This window comes from Mchenga conophoros, linkage group LG19 (genome assembly GCF_057382185.1).
Source record: "Mchenga conophoros isolate Kocher_MC1m ecotype Shallow Benthic linkage group LG19, M_conophoros_male_GT1.1, whole genome shotgun sequence".
Lineage (NCBI taxonomy): Eukaryota > Metazoa > Chordata > Actinopteri > Cichliformes > Cichlidae > Mchenga > Mchenga conophoros.
Window position 1 is genome coordinate 27,048,868 of NC_140544.1, and position 15,512 is coordinate 27,064,379.

At 38.0% G+C, this 15,512-nt stretch overlaps 1 protein-coding gene across 2 annotated transcripts in view; it reads right to left on the reverse strand.

Moving 5' to 3' along the window:
- Window positions 1-15,512, reverse strand: part of myo6b (myosin VIb) — a 40,503-nt gene extending 24,991 nt beyond the window's left edge. For both annotated transcript variants that reach the window (XM_085258342.1, XM_085258341.1), the window contains exons 1-15: window positions 15,350-15,512; window positions 12,406-12,554; window positions 10,147-10,216; window positions 9,992-10,065; window positions 9,446-9,575; window positions 9,090-9,195; window positions 8,651-8,706; window positions 8,460-8,557; window positions 8,191-8,355; window positions 7,489-7,569; window positions 5,544-5,724; window positions 3,299-3,443; window positions 1,910-2,067; window positions 1,679-1,770; window positions 1,087-1,159 (exon numbers count right to left, since the gene is read on the reverse strand). In XM_085258342.1, coding sequence (XP_085114468.1) covers window positions 1,087-1,159; window positions 1,679-1,770; window positions 1,910-2,067; window positions 3,299-3,443; window positions 5,544-5,724; window positions 7,489-7,569; window positions 8,191-8,355; window positions 8,460-8,557; window positions 8,651-8,706; window positions 9,090-9,195; window positions 9,446-9,575; window positions 9,992-10,065; window positions 10,147-10,216; window positions 12,406-12,522 — 1,546 coding nt within the window. In that variant the 5' untranslated portion in view covers window positions 12,523-12,554; window positions 15,350-15,512. The remainder of the gene's footprint in view (window positions 1-1,086; window positions 1,160-1,678; window positions 1,771-1,909; window positions 2,068-3,298; window positions 3,444-5,543; window positions 5,725-7,488; window positions 7,570-8,190; window positions 8,356-8,459; window positions 8,558-8,650; window positions 8,707-9,089; window positions 9,196-9,445; window positions 9,576-9,991; window positions 10,066-10,146; window positions 10,217-12,405; window positions 12,555-15,349) is intronic.

Below are 15,512 nucleotides of genomic sequence, written 5' to 3' on the forward strand. Positions count from 1 at the left end.
AAATCACAAAAGCAATAATGAAACAAGTTGGAAAGAAATCACAAAACTTTCTTTTCCTCGATATAGATTTATTGGAAATTTCCACTGCTTATCATATCTGGAATATGAATATTCAGAGCACAAAATGTTCGTCAGGATGCTCATTTAGCCAAATAACTGAATTATTCATCTGACATCCTGCGCTTGGAAAATAATTTAATGGCCAAGGACCTCCGAAAAAAAAAAATTTGCATGAACAAGCACCTGTGCATAAATCCTGAAGATTGATGAGTGAATTAATGGCCAACCCAAACGGTCATTTGCAAGTCATAAATGTTATTCATGGCTGTCAGTTAACCTCACACCTGAATAATCACAGCCTTTGAAATACAAATCAAACTGCTTCACCTTGATACACTGACTACTTCATCCCATTAATTCGAGGATTCATTCGAGGACATAGGCAACGACAACAAGGTGGTGGTGCGGGGGTATCATTTCGCTGTATTCTCATAGCACAATAGGGCCGTGAAACCCACAAATACTCATCGCGCTTGCTCCCTTCAGACACAGGGATGTGCCAGCTCCGAGGATAATGAGAAGTCGGTATTTTTGTCCCCCTGACAGGTGTATTTTCACTGCTGTGACGCGAAGCCTAGAGGAATGGCCCAAATTAATGTCATGTGGGTGAGCTGATGTTACACTTGAACTAACCTCGGTACATTTGTGGTGTGTGAGCTCTACAGAGAGTCACAACAATCTCTGTACATTTGCTATTTTGCAGTGCAAGCTCTCAAAGGCGACACTTCATGGTTATGATGCCCCAGAGTGTCAGTCTATCGACCTGTTTTCACTTACAAGAACCATCCAAGGTATGGACAGATACCAGGTAACAAATTAAAGAAAAAAAGCAAAGCAACATAAAGTCTCTGGAGGGATTAAACACCATTCTTCCAAAAGATATTAGCACATTTTGGGTGGTGCTTTTACAAATGCTTCATCACAGGACAAAGTTCCCGTTTGGTCATTTGGAAAAAACTGAAATCAGCCATTTTATCAGCTTCAGGAGGAGATGTGGTCAAAGCAAAGAAGCTGGCACAGACTCACCTATGCAGTCCTGGTTGTCAACATAATGCACCTCATTCACACCCAGCCCTTCCTTTTGATAGAGCTCTTGCTCCTGTAAAAACATGATCAAATATCAAAAATCAACACTGAAAACAAGACTTACTCTAAAAGTTTGTAAAAGTTAATTCAGATTATTCTGAGTGGCCTTACAATATCCAATATCCATAACAATATCCATCTCCAAAAAAGAAACAAAAACCAAAAACCAAATAGAAACATCAAACCAACAATATGTGATTCAGATAACGAGAAAGAGGCTAAAGCCAGAATTGTGGCACACTAATTGGAGACCTTGGAAGAGAATAACGTTAAGAGATCACAGGAGAGAAACATGCGTTATCGTGTCCCTTGAGAAATTAGTATTCTAATGAATATGAGAGAGATGGGGGTGAAGATAAAAGTGAGAAAACAGAGAAAGAAACAAAAGAAAAGCTTAGCATGCCAACAACTTCCACCTGCCTCATGAAAGAGTCAGTAAGTTTGGCTTTTCAGTGACATGATGTGGCAGGTTTCCCAGGATAAAGAAGTAAACTGCCCCAAAATCAACTCAATTCACCCAGGGCTCACCCACCTCCTTGAGAATACGTTCGTTGAAGAACTGTTGCAGTTTCTCATTGCAGTAATTGATACAGAACTGCTCAAAGCTGTTATGCTCAAAATACTCTAAGAAGAAATAAACAGAAAACACACATTTCAATTATTTAAGAAAATGAAATGTTTTTATGTTAGTGGATGAAATGTTAAAGCCAGTAGAAAAAAGAAATCATACAGTAAATTTAGATCTTTTTCTGTATATTATTACCAAACCCAGCAATGTCCAACACTCCAATAAAGTTGGAGGAGGTCTCGAAGGGGAAGCACTGGTTCACTCGCTTGACCACGTGATCGAAGAGGCGGCTGTACACAGCCTTGGCCAGGGCATCGCGGGCATTGTTTGCTTGCTCCACCTTTAGAGGCACCCTGGAGAGAGACACAAAGTGGGGCATTGACACAGTCCAAAACTGGGACATGCCTGTGTCTTATTAAACCTCCCTCTTTTACTTTTTATAATTAAACCAAAAGTTTTGTTGCGTCGATGTGACACTTTTTGCTACCCAGTATCTTTCCACCTTTTGTTCCAGGTTATTCTTAAAAATGTGGAATTCTGTGCCAAAGACAAGATATTCAAATTAAAATCTGAACCTTGAACTTAAACTTTATTTTTAAATATTTAAAGAGGGGACTGATGACAAAGTGCAGCTCCACAGTGGCTAAGAGTTCAACTCGGCAGTCCCAGCTGGAAAGCAGATGAATTTCAAATAAAAAGGTTTCTCTCTTGCCATATCTTTACCTCTATTTTCTTTTGATATTCAACACACCCAACCCAATCCAAAAAGCCCTTATCCATTACAAACAGTAACAGCAGTAATAGACTGCAGGGAAAACACATGAGATCTTTACAGTTTATCTCAGTGACAGGTGTTTTTATCTGTTGCAGTGTTTCATGCACACCCCAATGCATTCAACGCCCCCTCTGTTATCCTCAGCCTTACAGGGCCAGGGTGGATTTGTCTGAGGCTTAATGACAAAACCAAACCCCCCCCTCTTATCTCCACCTGCTCCCTTGACACCCGGGCTTGTACTGTACTGCAGCCATGCTCCCCTCCCTGCCTCCTCAGATACAGGCTGCATTATTTATGTGGAGAAAATACTTCCAGGCCAGGCCAGCATCTGGCCCTCCTGAAATATTAATTTAGCAAACCTGGCCCCATCACTCCAACACCACATCATCACAAAAATGACACAAGAGCACTGCCAATGCCATATTCTAGTCTGAACATGCTCTATTTAACCCAACAAAAAAAAAAATCACAATAACAAAGCTTGACTAGTTAAAATACTACTATACAAAAAGTATTAATATATATTTGTGCGACTGGTGTACTCAAATAGACAAGGCTGCAACTGACTTAGTTATATTAATTCGATTTTGTTCACTGTCAGGATAAGTAGAGCAAAGCCCATCTTACCACTGCCCGGGTCTTATTTGAATTTTTCCCTGACTACAGATATTTTATCTGTAGTATATTTCTTCAGTCAGTTCAGTGACTTCAGACTGTTTGAAACGACTGTGGCTTCCTAATAAAATGAACTTTGTCTCTAAACAAAACCACTCAAAAAAAGACGATCAAAACTGTGCCGTTCCTCTTACTTGATAACTGTTCCTTTGGCGCCCCCTGCTGTAGTGAGCATCACCCTTGTTGTGAGGCTGACGCGTAGGTCATCCTGATCCAGGCCCAACAAATCAGCACAGTACTGAAGAGAGTCGTTGGACTGATTCTTCAGGACACAGCCACCTAAGACAAATAGCAACACACATAAGCATTAAAAAGGACTTTTTATAGCAAATTGTCGTTCTGTATGTGCAAGACTCTTTTTCTCTACGTCGTTATAATCTGCTAACTGGAATAGTAAGACTCATTTTTCTGAGTTTTCTTTTGGCAACCAAACTCAACCAAATCATACTATAAGAAAGGTGTAAGTAAAATCTAATTTTACAAAATTGTGATGCTGTTCAAAGTGTAAGTAAAAACAAAATGCATCTTACAAGCAAATCTCATAAGACCTTATTTTACTGACAACGGAACATAACAAATGTTTGAATTGAGAAAATCTAGCATTTTAAGAAAAATATTTGCTCATTTTGATATCGATGCCAGCAAAACATCTCAAAAAAGTTGGGACAAGATAACAAAAGGGTTTAAAAAGACAGCTTTCTAAAAGGGAAAAAAAGTTAGAGGTTCATCAATACATGAAAAAACTGCCTACAAATTATGGCACATTTTTGGAATACTTTTCCCACACATAAAATTTCAAAGACTTTAAATATCTCATTATCTGTATCATGAAAAGATTCCGAGAATCTGGAGAAAGCTCTGTGTGTAAGAGACAAGGCTGAAAGTCAACATTGGATGCCTATGATCTTTGAGCCTTCTTGCAGCACTGTATTAAAAAAAAAAAAACAGGATTCTGTTGTGGAAATCACAGGCTCAGGAACACCATAATTAACTGTCTGTAAATACAGTTCACTGAAAGTGCAGGTTAAAGCTCTATCATGCAAAGAAGAAGGCATATTTGAACACGATCCAGAGACGCTGCCATTTTCTCTGCGTCAAAACTCATGTACAATGAACTGAGGCAAAGTGGAAAACTGTTCTGTGCTCAGACGAATTGAAATGTGAAATTCTTTTTGGAAAATACAGACTCCGCATCTTCAAGTGGACGAGGATTATCCAGCTTGTTATCAAGTTTTAAAGCCTGCATCTTTGATGGAATTAGCAGTCTGCAAACCTGGAAAGATACCATCAATGCTGAAAGGTATATAAAGTTTTAGAGCAACATATGCTCCCATCAAGACATGTTTTTCAGAGGCCTTGCATATTTCAGCAAGACAATGCGAAACCACATAGCAATTCTATTACATCAGCAAGGCTTCATAGTAGAAGAGTCTGGATGCTGAACTGACCCACCTGTAGTCTAGACCTTTCACCAACTAAAAACATTTGATGCATCATTAAATGGAAGAAATAACAGTGAAAACTCTGTTAAACAGCTAGTACCCAATATCAGACAACCAACATCATTCCTATCTCAGCAATATTGCTCCTCTGTTTTCAGACATTTACAGACTGTTGCTAAAAGAAGAGGGGATGCTACACAGTGGTAAACATGGAGCTATACCAACTTTTCTGATATTTGTTGCTTCTATCAAATTCATGTTTTAATGATACAGTAAATAGCAATAAATTAGCAAATCATTCTGTTCTCATTTATATTTTACAGTGTCCTAACTTTTTGGGGAATTTGATTTATAGCAGCACCAAGCATGAATAAGTGTTCTAACAAGGTGTTTGTGTGAGCAAGAACTGTACTGAAGTGAGAGAGAAACTGGGCACCCAGAGGAGTTTGAAAGTACACTCACAGAGATTTTGATTATAGACACAGAATGAGAAAGAACGAGGAAGAAAAATAAATGGAACAAGAGCTCATGTTTACTCGGGTAACAGATGCTCTTTTTCATCACAACTCCAGATTTATCTGTGGTGACACTTTTCTTAAAACTCCATATTGGATTCCATGTGCTAAGATTCAATAAAAAAGTAAATAGATATTGATTTGTTTTGCTCATTACTATGGGCAGCTTATTGAGTTTAATGGCATATTTTGAAATGTAAAAAAATCCTGTGAAGTAGAGAAAACAGAAAAGCAAGGTAAAAATGGACGATGCTGGTCTCAGAAATGACTAACTGCTTCTGAGAAGATAAGCATTAAAAAAAAAAAAAAAAGCTACAGCAAAAGAAAATCCCTACCCCACACAGAAAGTCAAAGTTCTTGAAAATGACTTCATATTATTCTAAATGTTTTGCAAGGTATTGCACAGATAATGTTTATCTAACCCGAAGAGCTGCCTGTTTCCTCAAAATCAATGTTGCCCAGATGCAGGACACCGGCGACAACCCTGAACAGGTCCAGCTTCTCTGTGTCGTTCAGACCAATCTTTTTCATGGCCTCACACATCCTGTTAAAGTCACCGTGGTCATCCAGAAGAGGGTCCTTTAGTGCGCCCGTCTTTACGTGCTGCAAAAGACACGAAAGTTAGAAACCACAAAGTGACAGGAAGTGTTTAAAAAGTCAGCTCAAATCAAGATTTACTCAAGCATCATGATATAATCATTTGTAAATGGTATCTATGTTCTAGAAAATTCATTAACTTGATGTTGTATAATGAGTAAATCTGATTTAGAACTGAACTGGACCCAACAGCTCCCACTAAATAGAAAAGCCACACGTATGAGGTAAAACTGAACAAACGAAAACATTTTACAACAGCAGGTTAAAAGAACCTTCACCAGCAGCACACAGCAAGCAGGAAATCCTTAAAACTAGGGCTGCTCAGCTGTCGTAACAGCTGAATAAAGCAGAAAGGCCAGGAATACAGTGAAATAATCTAATCAGTGAAATAGAACCTATTAGAAATCATCAGGAAACTAAATTGGAGATTAATTATATAGTAATAGTTACTATAACAAGGCGTGTAGAGTTATGCCTAAATATTGAGTCCTGATTATACTTTAATATAAGAAGCACAGGTTGAGTGATGGGAACTGAATCCTTTAATTTTTCATGTTTTATTAAGGTTAATTTTCAAAAAATGAGAACATTCAAAATTAAATCTTAATTGTACTTCTTTGGGTAAAACAAATACTCTAATTATGCTCCACTGCACTGTATAACTGGCAGAAGTTGATTCTTTTTATATTTCTATTTAAACACCATCTGCACCAAAGCAAATCCAAACCAGGCATGCACACGCAAAGAAGAGGAAGCAAGCGCTCATGTTTCCTGTTTGAACTACAAACAGCAGCATGTAAAACCAGAGAGTGTCAGTCTTCAGTTTAGGAAACTCATAGGAAAAGAGCAGGAAGCACAGAAAGTAACACACAGAAAGAAACATCACCTTATTGTCCTATATATAACAAAAATGTGGTGGGAACAAACAAATACACAATTATTTAATTAGCAGCACACATTTACTAGTGATGCACACTTTTCCTTACATCCACAGAGCTCACTTGCCTTTCATCATTAAATAAGTAAAAATTTAGTGAGAAAAAAACATCTGCAAGCATATAAACAAACACACCTATGACATTTAGTGCTAGTTTGACTTATGAATCATTCAAGCATTAAAATCATTCAACATTAGTTCAAACCCAAGGGATGAACTAATGTTGCGACTACATATAAGGTGCAAAGAACCTATTTTAAATCATAAATTTAAATAATTTGTTACTAGTAGGCTGTTGCAAGAACATAGTTTGCTAACATCAAGTAACTATCATTTAAAACCAAAGCATACATGTTCTCATTAAGCTTTTCTTCATGACTCTTTCATTTTGAATGAAATTTTCGTAGAAGATATTTATAAAAAAAACAAGAAGTAAAATGAACATAATAATTAGTCCCTAAGGGACCAACTTCTAATCGTTCCATATTAATTAGACGTCTTCTGAACAATGCATTATTTTTTTGTGTTATTTATAATTTGCTAAATTCACATATCTTGGCATAAAATATTGGTATCAACCAGTTCCTGCATATCAACTCAGTTTGGCAATATACTTTCTTAGCTACAATCTGGGATTTGTTTTGAACTTTCCTCACTGTTGGGAACGTAAAAATATCTATTTTTCATTCTGCATAAGAAAGAACTCTAAAGTGTTCTTTGTTTCTTCTTACAAAGGTAATTTAAGTGTTAAAACAGAATTCAGATTAATACCCAACGTTTAATTATTATTTCATAATTTGGGCCAGAAGGATTAAGTCAGGACACGACATTACCTCAGGACTCTTACGATTCTGCATGATTTGTTTGTCGGAGTCCTTACTGGCAAAATATCTGGTGCATCCTCGGTTCAGGTACTGCAACAGAGAAAAAAAAAACACTTAGAAACATTTTAATATGTTTAGTATTTTAATAAATTCAATTTATTCATGGTGGCAAATCTACTGAGGATGTTTATATTGATTTTCATCACTGAAAAAATCTACTCTGCTGTCTCCAAATATTGCTCCACAGCTGACTAGTAGTGGATTGCATGAAGTAATTGCCTCTGTTGATGTGGGTGTCGCCTCAGGGACTTGATACGATGATAAACATCTGAGGGAACAGCTTGAAATGCTTGTTGTTCTGTTAACCATTGTTTTGTAGAGTATTTAGAGGAAAGTAAAAGCCATGGTAAACACTTTAATACTCTCTCTCTCCCCTACTGAGCTGATAATTGCATCCTAAAGAGCCAAAATTCAATTGTGAACTATTATGTTACTGAAGGGCTTTTGATCACACTTGGGAGGATGTCTTGGATTTAAGACATTGCTAAAAAAAAACTCATGTGACATCTAGTGGGCCTCCACAGAAATGCTAACCAATAGAAAAATACCAAAAAAGATGTTTGTAGTGTCAATATAGCTAATTAATAATAATAAAAAAACTTCTTTCAGTTGGCAGTTGGCAAATTAATAAAAACCTCTGCACCCACTGACCCTGAAACTATCTGGAGAGTCAAGGTGTAATTTCTTCTTTAGGTCTTCAGATGCTCCCGCACAAAGTCTGTAGAAGATGTGGTAGTTCCTCTCTTCATTACTTTGCATGCAAATCCTTGACTTCTCCAACAAGTAATGTGAGACGAATCCACCCACAACTGCATTCTGGTAGCACAAGGGAAAAAATCAAGTCTTCAGTGCAAATTTTAAAACTGATGAAACACAAACAAACAGAACAAACTAGAGCTTAATCTGTTTACATTGCTTACCTTGCTGTTGAAGTGGATTTCTACAAACTTCCCAAAGCGACTGCTGTTATTGTTTCGGACTGTTTTTGCATTTCCAAAGGCCTCAAGAAGGGGATTTGCTGACATTTGCAAAAAAAATACACTCAAGATCACCTTCTCTATTAAAACTTTAATACATTACGAATAAGTGTTGAATTCTTTTAATATAGTACCTTCAACAATTCTCTCATCAATGTCTTGACCGCTTCCATATGATGTGGTCAGATATCTGAAAAGTTTAAAATCCATTAAAAATAAAAGTCAGATTAAGATTTAAAGCAGCAGCTCTCCCTTTAAAACTGCTGGTAAAACGTTCTAGAATCCATCAACATTAAATGGGAACTTGATAGTTAATTAAACTTTAGATAGTTCTATGTTAAATAGTGAAATTATAATTTATTAATACAATAGGCTTTTTAACATTATCTGCATGGTTTTTGATTTCGAAGATATTACCAATGGCTCTCTTTGAATTCAATACAGGAGCAATTGGGAGTGTGAACAGGTTTGAACTAAAGTCATTCTTCATATTCGCATGAATTAGAAAGGAAAAGATCAAATGTGAAGGAAAAACAGGGGCTAGAATGTAAAATAATTCATACGGACTCTTACCTGAGAACAAATTTGGTGTTTTCAGTCTTTCCTGCACCAGATTCACCTGAAACTATGATGGACTGGCTCATCTTCAAAACCTTCATGTCCCTGTAGGCTTTGTCCGCTAAAATAAAACATAACACCAAACACACAAAAATAAAATAAGTAGTAATGTAATGGCAAAATCAGGGCATGATGACGGACAATCTTTTAAAGTGCAGCTTTTAAGCTTAAAAGAATCATGTAACAAAAGTTACTTCCAAAAGACGGCAAGTTTGAATACACTTCATGATTATAATACATTATACATGTGCATTTCAGTTACTTATATATTGAACCCCCCTTTTTAACACTGAGCATGTGTGAGCTCTCACCTATAGCATAGACATGAGGTGGCAGGGTGCCCAGTGACTTCCCTTGGTATGACTTGATGGCATCTGGGCTGTACAGTTTTGGAATGTCAAAGTATGGATTAACAGCTATCAAGATATTTGCCACATACGTCTGTGGAAGAAATAAATAAAAGCATGATTAGGGTCTCTGCATTTGAGTGAATTGCTAGATATTACAAATAAATATGTTTTAATAATCAATTAAAGGAAGAAGAAGTGAAAAACACCCCACTGAAGGCTGCTGAGATAATCCATTCTAATTTTCTCATCTACCAGCTGTCCCTTATTATCTAAGTGAGTGACTGAAGTCAGAACTGGGATTGCCAGTCTGACCACGACTACTAGCTTCCCTTCACTCTTTACAAGCTGGTACTTTTCCCCACTGGGAAACAAGAAAATTGATCCTTTGTTTTTTTACACTCAACCCTGTTACTCTATCTCCTCATGATGAAGCATATGCCGCATAAAGGACAGGCGTATTATTACTTGTGCTAAGGCAGCTTAGTGTGGATGGTAATAACAACATACATAGATGTGGTCTTTACTGTACCGCACTCTAACATTGTTGAGGAGAGTGGCTTCATTCAAGTACATTAAGGAACCTGCAAACAGACGGGTTACACATAATTAACATTTTATCGTTAACAATATGTTGAACAAATATTGTTTGTGTGAAGACTCACAGTTGTCATCTACATGCTTGTTGACATCATCCTCAGCAGGGAAGACTTGGTTCATCGGAGCGAGAAAAGTCTAAAACGTGAACAGTTTCACTTTTACATTTACATAATATCATTTCCAGGATAGACAGGTGTGCTACATGTGGCGCTGTCTTTGCTTTTTCCGACCAACATTATACACTAGATTAATTGTTGCTTACTCCTTGCAGTTTACAGAGCTTATGACACAAAACAAATGTTTATTAGCATTCTCAAGCATCATAAACAGTTAAGCAAGAGTGAATAAACATGAAAAGTTTACCATGCTTAAAGATCACAGTAACGATGTTCAGTGTGACATGTTCCCAGGCTAAATTAGTTACTGATATTCTCACTCTATTGCTTATGAGTCTGAGTTCATGGAAATAAACTCAATGGAACAAGTCGGCTGTGAGAGAAACAAGGAGAGACATGGCAGGATAATGAATAATTTGGTGGGAGAGAACAGGATCTGAACACCTGACTGAGTAAGTGGGTGGGTTACAGCTGGTAGGGATGGTGGTAAGGTTATTTGCTGATCTTGCAGTAACCAGACAACTTGGCACCATCATTCAGTGATGCAAGAACGACACTGACATCAACAGTGAGTTGCTATATACAGTATATATTAAAAGTATCTGTTTCTTTTATATATATTTAATGTTTGCTACACACTGACTATAAACAACTGCTTATCTGTGTGAGACTGATCCATCTTGTGCTTTGACGCATGGTTTCTTGCCAAAAACTGACTGGAAGCGTAACGAGAATATGCTTTGTGTGCCCGCTAACAGGTCTTGGCACAAACTGGTCGTCCACAATAACAATCATGCGAGAAATGTCCAACTAGTAAACTGACAGAGGAAAGCAGGCAGCCAGACCGAGAGTCTTGCAGAAAGCTGAGGCACTAATGAGTTCAACAGAGCACTGAAAAAAACACTCAACTGCCCTTTCATTTGAATGGGAGTTTAAGCTTTGTAAGAAGGCATAAACTGATTATTATCATACAAAGTTTTGACCATCTAGTCAACAATATTTTTTAGCTAATGTTATTGCCTCCAATGGCAATATAATCAGTGCAGGACATGGACATAATCTGATGCAACTGCAATATCCAGAGCCTCAGGACACTTCTAATGCAATCGGGGCCTTGTAATCGGAAGGTTGCCGGTTCGAGCCCCGGCTTGGACAGTCTCGGTCGTTGTGTCCTTGGGCAAGACACTTCAACCGTTGCCTACTGGTGGTGGTCAGAGGGCCCGGTGGCGCCAGTGTCCGGCAGCCTCGCCTCTGTCAGTGCGCCCCAGGGTGGCTGTGGCTACAATGTAGCTTGCCATCACCAGTGTGTGAATGGGTGGATGCCATTTACCATTTTAAACATTTTTTGTATCTTTAGCATGTGAAATTAACATGTTTTATCTCAAGAAAATAAAAATACAAATAAATTCTCAATGTAGATTCTTATATGCCATAGATGCACACCAATGCATATAATGTTTTCCCTGTACAACCACCATGCATAATAGCTGATATTACATGAACTCTAACATTGATGATCACTACATTTCATAGTAAAGTTATAAAGGAATGATGGTTGAATTTAGCTAATTTTGGGTCTTGGGGTTATGTATGATGACAGTCAGACTGTCACGGCGTGAGCATAGGACACAGAACAGAGCTAACATTATAGTTCATAATAACGCTTTTATTTTTGCAAATATGCAAATTATCTTGAGGGCGCTTGTTGACTAACTTGTTACCTTGCCACGATATCTGCGGTTTGACAGACATTTGCCTGCCACAACAAACTATGTTTTATAGCATGACTTCGCTATCCAGTACCTGAAAACAAAGGCAAAAGCAGCTGCTACTGCACAGGTCTGTTGTAAGCAGTAGAGGCCTGCTTGCTGGGGATACATGATGGCTCAGGTGTAACAGGTGGCCTTTACCTCCTAATGAGCAGCTCTCCCTCCTGGCAACACTATCAGCACACCTGCTGCTGCCCTTTATTTATTCATGTCTCTGTACATGTGGTCTCTCATGTTTCTCACATTGTACACATTGTTGTGCTAACGCCTTTCTACCTGAAATCACGCTTAATAAAATTATTGAACGTTTTATTCAACACACTAACTTTCAAATTCCTAATAAAAATAGTCATTTGGAATAATTTTTTATATTAAAAGTAATGTTGTGTGCGCGTGTGTGTGTACACGTGTGTTTTACTTTACTTGTGTGATAACCCACCTTGCCCTTTTGGTTCAGCGGTTCTATGGTGAGTGTGTCGGCTCCTATGTCAGTGATCGTGCCCAGCTGGAACCCGTCAGTGGGGTGGGGCGCCCACACTGGCTTCCCATCCTCCATGATTTACCTCCAGTCAGCACAGGCACACAACTCTGCAAAAGGGAGAGACAAAAAGAGGAACACAGACGTAAATTAAAATAAATATGTAAAGCACTGTTTTGCATTTTACTTTAAGCAAACAGAGTCTGCTTCTATGGCCACTTACTATGTATTACACCTAGTCTCCACAACTGCAAAACGGAAGTTGATATCACTATCGTAAATTTGACGTCAGAACTTCAATCGCCTGTGAGGGCAGCTTCTCAGAACCGCCACCACATTTTTGTTTACCATCTATTCTGTATTTGCATGGTATTTGCCAAAGTCTTCATTACACCCTGCAGCTTGTAAAAAGCCTTGGGAACTATAACATTTTTCTATTACTTCACACTTGAAGACAATATTAAAGTAGCCAGCAACTAGGCCTACCAACTATGGTGAAATCTCACCTAAATAGAAATAAATAAATACAAGAATTCATGATCAAACTGATCTGCTATATCTGATCTCTACCTATTTGCATTGCATGACTGGGATCTGACAATTTGATGGTGCTTGCTGGTCCTTTGAGAGAGGATTTCTAAGGAGTTGTCTGCTGCAATCTTAGTGAAGACAACACTCCCCCGAATGACCCCACAAATCTGACAAGAGAAACAATCCACTTTGCAAGTGTGCTGCTAGGGTTCAGTGGTACGCCAAGTTAAGAAGCTAAATATGGTACGCTACAACCACTGGTTAATGGTTTGTGAGGTATAAAATACAGTATTTAATTTTTCTATTTATTGGTTATTTTAAACACTGTTAGTTTTACCAAATGCACAGCTTTATGAGTGAGGCTGAGTAAGGTAATTTTGTAATTCTTTAAAGATTCATATGATCACTGAGTGGATAACATGTGTCTGAATCTGTCAAGTAAAGTTTCTTTTTAGTTGTAGGATTAACTAACCTGGTCAGTACGTTTATGTCTGGGAAGTGCATGAGGTTGATTTCTAAACACAACTACACTGGTTGAGGAAACACACATGGCTAAACTGCTAAGGCCATTAAAATACACATACATCCACTGTCTGGCTATGTATAATAAAGTGCATATTCTACATTTTTAAACAATCTGCTGCCACAGATAATGAAAGGCATTGAAGAAAAAGACATGCTGTTATCTCAGTTTATTGTTATGTGGCCTATCTATTTATATTTATAGAGGAATACTAAACTTTCAACAGTAGATGTCTTTGTCCAAAGTAGGCGCTCAGACCAGCAAAGGAAAGAGTTCATATATCAAAGGATAAATGTTCCATCAAACTCCTAAATGTAACCATCGGAATTCATAACAGCAAAGACTCTGCACCATTAAAGTCAGGTAGCAGGTCAGGTACTAGGATGGGTAGATAGATCTATCTTAGTGTCCTAGTTGTATCTTAAATATCTATCTCAATAGATAAATTGATAGATAGATAGAAAATCACATTCTAACATAAGCAGAAGAAAAACGCACAATGACATTCCCGGTCTATTATCTCTAACCTTCAAGTGTGAGATCAAGGCTAGAGGGAATCCTAAAGATTGTTTTTGTTAGATAACTGATAACCACATAACTATCCCACAGTTCCTTTCAAGTTAATTTACAGTTTGTTCACACATAAATTCACAGTTTGTTCACAAATGAAATTCAGTCACTTGAATGGTTCATGAACACGGAAAGCTTAAATGGCTACACGCATTTTGCTATAGCGGAAAGACTTTGCATACTGGAAAACCACAATAAAATGAACCGTACTTTGCCAGAACATTCTATAAGCCAAGTTCCATTCATTATAAAGGGCGTTATATTGGGCTCTTTTAGAAGAGCCCTCCAAACTGTCTGCATCCTTGGCTGCATACAACAAAACTGAGACCAGCCCCTCATGAGTAACTTTGACTCTGCAGCCTCAAATCCTCTTAGTATCTGACCCTAATCCAGACAGAGAGGTGAGACGCCTGAAGTGAGATGTAAACCTCACAAATAAAAGTCAGTGAGCAGGTTTGAGACAATGCAAATCAGAAGGGTGTCACATATCCAGTGAAACAGAGAGCCAGAAAGTACGGAGAGGAGGAAATATGAAAACACACACACAAATATATATACACTCCCACACAAATGAACACTGCTTGAGAGTCAAAGCAGTACGCGGTGAAACACCCCTCGTGTTTCCTGCCTCCTGTTTCCGGTTCTCTCTCAGGGAAGGGAGGCATGGAAAAAGCATTGGACGATGGCTACAGAGCAACAGGATGAAAGATGCACACACAACACAGGGTACACTTTCAGAAGTGCATGCCAAGAAAGCATTTAGTTTAAGTGGTGTGCCTACATTTGAATGAAAAGTGACATGTCAGAGAAAGAAATTGTAAAATAAAATAAATAAATACATAAGAATAAAGAATCCTGGTTTACGTTTGTTAATCCCGTGAGGACACTTTAAACGCATCACGGCTAAATTATGTACAGGAGAAATATCTAGGACAGAATTTCCTGATAGCAATCAAGCAGAAACGAGATGTGGGCTAAACTGTCGGCTGTTGTGATTACTGGAGACAACCTTAAAATGAGGTTTTCATAATTACGATTAACCCCAAATAACTTTTTCAAAGAAACTTATGGAACTAAGCACGACTACTGCACCAAGACACCAAACAGTACACCAGTGGAAGTAAGTCAAAAGTACAGGTTTAAACAGAAGCCCACAGAAAACTCAGTTCCCAAATTGCTCTTAAATCAGACAAAGTACTTCAAAATACTTGTAACGTTAGCTATTTGGAATAAAATTTTAAAAAGCTTAACAGGTAGACAAAAAAACAACCACACACTTACAAGTGAAATCCTTCAAGCAGTTGAATTTACGTTCACGGTGACAGTAAGACGTTTTATGCTCCTCATTCGGTTGTATGTGTGCAGCACTGGTCCAGCTTTCCAGCTTTGTCGGTGTTTCTTCCTGCAGCAGGACGGATGAGGTAGCAGCGGGCTGTCTGGGTGA